The sequence below is a fragment of the Adiantum capillus-veneris genome, chromosome 24 (genome assembly GCF_014529385.1).
Source record: "Adiantum capillus-veneris isolate H3 chromosome 24, ASM1452938v2, whole genome shotgun sequence".
Lineage (NCBI taxonomy): Eukaryota > Viridiplantae > Streptophyta > Polypodiopsida > Polypodiales > Pteridaceae > Adiantum > Adiantum capillus-veneris.
This window is the reverse complement of record NC_140954.1, coordinates 51,478,820-51,484,866: the sequence shown is the minus strand read 5'-3', so window position 1 is coordinate 51,484,866 and position 6,047 is coordinate 51,478,820. Positions and strand designations below refer to the sequence as shown.

Here is a 6,047-nt window from a genome sequence, read left to right as displayed (position 1 = left end):
CAAAGCCTACAAATGCTCTCGACAACGCAAATCTTGTGGACTCAACGAGAAATTGTGTGCTGAATCCTACTTCTGCAAGGAGCCATGGTGGATGGAATCTTTAGGCCATGTCATCGTTTTCGGGACTTGAAGTTACCTCTTGAATGCAGGCGGGTAGCATTTTTTTGTTTTTTTGAGAAAAACAGAATCGATTAAAATTTTAAAAAGATAGAAGTGCCCCCCCCCCCAGGTGGGATAGGGTACATATGTGCGTAGCCTTTCAAAGGTTTAAAATGAAGTTGCACGACACCCACCTGAAGGAGGGGACCCAGGAGTGGTTGGTTATAGCAACTCAAAGGAAAGGAAAGCCGGCCATGTGGAGAGAATCCCAAAGGGTGAAGCGTGGCCACTAGAAGTTGAAGCAATGTCAGCCCCACAAAATAACGCATGAAACTGTAATCAATTAGCAAATTTAGTTTTGGACCAAAGAGAAGCTTAGGTCAAAAATCTTAGAAATTAATAACAATGATGTTAATATAAAAATGTTTTTGGAATAAATTTGCACTCTACCAATTTAGTGCTAATGTGTTAAGCAAATACAGTCAATAAAAGGAAAATTACAATGGGGGGAGCATGAAGGGGATTTTGATGTTTCTCCTTGAAACCACACCCCCATTTCCTCTCATGTTAACATCGATGAACGATTGGGATAGACTCAACGAGTCAGCGGTGCACACACACCCTCATGCATCTCGTGTCATCGTCGTATCGACATCGAACGGTGCTTGGAGCCTCAACCTTGACTACATCATCAAAAACCTTACGTATCGAGCAAGCGCCCTACCCCGACAATTTTGTATAGCTCCATTGGCAACTGCATTCAAGTTATTCCCAACAAAGGGAAAAGACAAATATATTGTCAAATTAAGCAAAAATTAAGGTAAATTTTCCATCTCCCCTCAAATTAAAGGATAATGTCACATTGAGGCAAAATCATTCAATAGCCTTAATTTCTTTTTCTATTATGGCTACATGAATCTTCTACTTTGTGTGAACCTGCAAGCTTCAAATCATTTATTTTTTGGCTTTAACGGATACGTTTCTTCTCTGCTTCTCCGCCCCCCTGCCTTTCCTCTCTCCGGTTCGTTTCTCTGCCTCTTTCCACCATCCCTCTACACATGCAGAAGCTCTCTTCTTCCTTCGTGCACGAGAAGAGCCCAAGATCGAAAGGCGCATCCAATTCGCGTCGGAGATTGAACGCGGGATATGCTGCATGCAGAAGGCATGAGTCGAGGAAAGACCATGCAAAGAGCATGTTTTGCCTTCGCAAATCACCCACAAACAAGCGTGCAGAAACGGCCGTATCATCGCAACTAGTTATGCAAGGACACGAGGAAAGCAAATGAGCAGAAATGTGGTGATGTGTGTACTCCAGTAAGCCAGTAGCGTCATTTCTACTTGCTCCCTCTTTCATACGGAATTTCATATCTTTTCGGTGCGATGGCAGCTCGGCGGGTAGCAGATTATGCTGCCCAATTAGCAGAAGACCTCTACAATTGTAGCATGAAGAAGCAGACAGGAGTTAGCCTCAAGCATATGATGGATTTTGTCCCTACTCCCAGAAATTTATTGTTGTCAGCTCAATTTCTGCACAAAGAACTTCCTGTCCGACTCGCTCATCGTGTTCTGGAGCTGGAGAGCCTGCCGTACGGACTGTCCGAGAAAGACCCAATTTTGCAGGTTTCGTAGTGTTTTGCTTAAATATGGTTTGTGCACTGTTTGTGCCAATGTCATACAAGGAAGAATGAATAATTTGTGCTTTTCTAGATCATTCAAGAAACCTAACTATGTACAAGCATAAGTTTCTGATCAGAGACTATTGTTCCTTTCACAGGTGCGTCAATGGTATATAGACTCGTTCAAGGACTTGCGCAATTTTCCAGAGATTAGAGATAGTCGCGATGAATCAAGTTTCACAAATTTGTTGTACCAGGTTAAAATGAGGCATAATGATGTGGTACCAACAATGGCCTTGGGGATTAGAGAACTCAAGAAAGATATGGGCCTCAAAATGGGTAGAGATGATGTCCCAGAAGTTCACCAGTTCCTAGATCGTTTCAACATGTCGAGAATTGGTATTCGTATGCTTATAGGTAAATGTTTTAGCTGTACGTCAACATAATCGGTTGCAGTGTCTTAAAAGGATTGTGGGGGTCTTTGCACATCTGTCAAGAGCTAATCAGCTTGGGGTCTGGCTTTTCTCTTTTGTCTTTGTTTGTCGTGTAGAGTGGAAAGAGGTACTCTTTGGTCTAAAATGAACACCTTGTATACCATCATTGATCTATTTGCCATATCATTCACACTTGATCATCATTATCATCATCATCATCATATCCATGGCAGAGACTTATTTATATTCAGGTCAGGTTTCATGTGCTTGGGGGAAGGAGGTTTACTTTGGCAGACTGAGTGACCTTGGACATCTGTGTCCAAAATCCCAAAAGCATCTTTCGGTTGCATGATCACCTAGTTGTGCAACAATCATGGTTGGGCATGTGGAGTTTGGTCATTGCCTTTTTCTCATAGTTGGTCATCATTTAACCTCTTCTTGTCTCACTGAAAACATGGGCGGTTGCCTCCTTTGCTGTTAACTTGGGGTTATGGATATGGTCGCCTCCTTTGCTGTCAATTTGTATAGAGGGTTCTCCAAGTTAAGACCAGATTGTCTGTGTTGAAGGCAGTTTATAGAAGGCATCTGGGTTGATAAAATATAATGCCTGTTTATGGAGAACAAGGAGAAAGGTGTACAATTTTTTTGATCCAATATTCTAGTTTGTAAATGGCTCTCTTAATTGAAAAGCTTCATGACTTTCTTAACAACTTTTTACTTTTAAAAGAGTTATTTTAGTTTCTATTCCGGTCCATTCATTTATGCCTCACGACTTCCTTCACAGCTTTTTGTTTGGAAATGCCAAATTGAGTCTTTTAATTGAACAATTGCTTGTCTTCAATTAGGTCAGCACGTGGCTTTACATCTTTCCAAACAACCTTCCGCATACGTCGGTCTTATCTCCACTAAGGAAAGTCCTGTAGAAATTTCCCGCAATGCAATTGAAGATGCACAGATGGTATGTAGGCGGGCTTATGGGGACACTCCTGATGTACAGGTCTATGGAGATCCTAAATTTACGTTTGCGTAAGTGTAATGCCCTCTTCATTATCTTTGATAATAGTCTTTGATGAGATAAAGAAACCTTACAAAATTTACACATGCAGATACGTCCCCACACATTTACACCACATGGTGTTCGAGCTTGTGAAGAATTCACTGCGTGCTGTACAGGAGCGGTACATGAATACAAATGAAGACGCCCCTCCAATCAGAGTAGTTGTTGCTGATGGACTGGAGGATGTTACCATTAAGGTTGAGAAGGCTTTAAATTTGTTCTGATCTTAACAATTAGTCTGTACTAAAGTAGGGATCCTTTTCAAGGTGACTTGAGGCCATAAATGTATTTTATAGGTCATTTTGAGCTGCTAAGGATTGATAAGCTTGTCTGTAATGTCTCTGCTTTATTAAAAGTGGTGTCTGCGGCAGCATTTATTTGGTCAGCTGAATTGCATGCTCGTGTTAGTCCACTGACTAAACCCTCACATTGACCCTCTCTGGCCACAAGAGGGACGAGGCTCGGCCTCTCCACTCAATCATAGAAGGAAAATGATGTGATCGCTTCTCATCCCTGGGCTATGTGTAGTGGCCTGCTTGTCGACACTAGCCTAGCCGCCCATGCACTTCATTCTAGACAGCCTCACCCCTGGAACCTGGGCATGCATGCTGCTGCACTCCAATGTTTCCCTTTGTGTCTGCAGCAATAAATTGACATGCCATAGTTTTCGAGAATGCTTCTCATCCCTGAGGTATATGTGGTGGCACACTAGCCCAGCCATCCGCACACCTGAACCCTGGGCATGCACGTCGCCACACTTAAATGTTTCCCTTTAATATAATGGCATATCATAATTTTTCAAATTGCATTTTTATTGTCGAACTGAGCTTTACTTTTGTTTGTTTGCAGATTTCAGACGAAGGAGGTGGGATACCCAGAAGTGGAATTTCAAAAATTTGGAGTTACCTTTACAGTACTGCAAATAGTCCATCTAACTCTGGCTGCTATCATGACCTGCCTGCCCCAATGGCAGGTCATGGTTTTGGGCTGCCAATCAGTAGGCTTTATGCCAGATATTTTGGTGGGGATCTGCAGATAATGTCAATGGAAGGTTATGGTAATCTCTCTCTTTTTGCATGTGAAATTGTTAACAAACAGAAGGGCTAAAATTAAGCTTGAGAGTCTACCGGCTGGATGAACTGCAAACTGAGGTTGAGGCTTGTTTTTAAAATTTTCTTCTTGCTTTTCATTTGGGTTTTGAAGGGGGAAAGAAAGGGGGGGGGGGGGGGGGGGGGGGGGTGAGGGGGAGGCTGCCTTCATATGATTTTGTTTTCTACACATAGCTCCAAGTCCTGTTTTACTGTGTTAAAGGAAGGTGCTTATTAACAGTAACAAATTAGTGCCTACAAAACCCGGTTTGTAGTTTAATTTTACTGGGTGTAAATGAAAAATCCCGGTTGTAATTTCATTGGCCCTTAGTTTTCAAGGATATCATTATATACATCCCAGTGAATAACTCTGATGTTCTGGTTGTGTCATTAGCTTGCCCTTGAAAACCAAAGGCCGAGAAAATGGTTTTTTTTCTAGCAGTGGTGACAATGTCCTGCATGTGAATTTTGTTTTGTAAAGGAGTGCTGAAAATGTCTAATCGACTGCAGGTACAGATGCTTATCTTCATTTGACCAGGTTGGGCAATGTACAGGAGCCACTTCCTTAGAGATTTTTCAATTGGAGGAATCAATGTCCCCCGTGGCACGAGACAAAGAGCGTCATCCTTACAAAAACTTTCTATTTTTTCGTAGATACACCTTCAATTCTGAAGAAGTTCAAGAAATCTTGACAAAGGCAAATTGCTGCATTAACCAGTTTTGCCACTTCCAACCATGTTTCATATCCATTGTTTTTTTAGTAGCTGCCACAATTTGTGCTCATGCCATAACTAGTTGTTATGGTTTTCAGAAATGAATGTATGTGACAACATGGATTCCTTACCTGGAGACTAGCACCACTGAAATTTGAAAGATGCCGTTGGGTATCGAACATGGGTGTTCATGCACCTTAACCACTAGGTCCCGTTGGCATTCAAGTTTCAAAGCTTGGCACTAAAGATTTCTGCAAAGTGACCTTATATCCCTCTGGTAGCATACATAATGCTTAAGACCATATTAATAGAGCAGCTGTGTTACTTGTGATGATGGTCATTGCACAATTCACGGGGAGGTCACCCAAAATGCATGTATCTATCATGTGGGTGGGCTCACCATAAAGATATTCAATTCCAAAATTGTCACATTTTTATTCATTTAGAAGAAAATATCATTTATGGAATTTCAAATTGATTAGAAAAAGGTGTTATACACTTGGAGAATTTATAGGTAGGAATTTTCACAATTCCTAAACGCACATGATATAGTAATTTTACATGTATGAACACCCCAAGGCACAATTCAGCTTATTAAATCTTGCAAAACAATGCCTTATGATGTTATCCTATGCATAATGTGTCTTGAGAAAGAACCGGACACGATAACTCGTGTGTAATAGTATGAAAACTTACTTTAGGTGGCAAAGGAACCACTATTAGAGGCGGATTGTTTGAGTGCAAGGTCCCCTCAGACATTGTTTTTTTTTCCAGCACACCAGAGGGTCCACAGGGGGAGGTGTTTATCCCTTCCAAATATTAGCCATGAAACACGATCAGGCAAGGGCCGCTAACCATTGGGCGAGAGCCACGTGTAGGCATCATCCCTAATTGATGCACCACTTGTTGGGAATGACGTTTTATATTCTATCACTACATATGCCAAATGAAGATAGCAAGATGCAATCCATTGTGTGGGTGATGTGCAGCAAGGCCAAGGTATGGTTTGATGCATTAGAAGGCGAGACGAGACAAGCCCT

At 41.7% G+C, this 6,047-nt stretch overlaps 1 protein-coding gene across 4 annotated transcripts; it reads left to right on the top strand.

The window, feature by feature from the left end:
- The first annotated feature begins 1,232 nt into the window (after window positions 1-1,232).
- On the top strand, window positions 1,233-5,336 carry LOC147426368 (pyruvate dehydrogenase (acetyl-transferring) kinase, mitochondrial-like). Of its 4 annotated transcripts, XM_086498500.1 has the most exons (7): window positions 1,233-1,401; window positions 1,487-1,719; window positions 1,874-2,132; window positions 2,995-3,175; window positions 3,256-3,403; window positions 4,056-4,263; window positions 4,805-5,336. In XM_086498500.1, the coding sequence occupies exons 2-7, from the start codon at window positions 1,543-1,545 to the stop codon at window positions 4,861-4,863; spliced, it is 1,032 nt and encodes a 343-aa protein (XP_086354626.1). In that variant the 5' UTR covers window positions 1,233-1,401; window positions 1,487-1,542; the 3' UTR covers window positions 4,864-5,336. The 4 variants fall into 4 exon arrangements, with proteins under 4 accessions (XP_086354626.1, XP_086354627.1, XP_086354625.1 ...); XM_086498501.1 differs by having other exon boundaries at window positions 1,233-1,719; window positions 1,973-2,132; XM_086498499.1 differs by having other exon boundaries at window positions 1,233-1,719; window positions 4,056-4,257.
- Window positions 5,337-6,047: the final 711 nt, after the last annotated feature.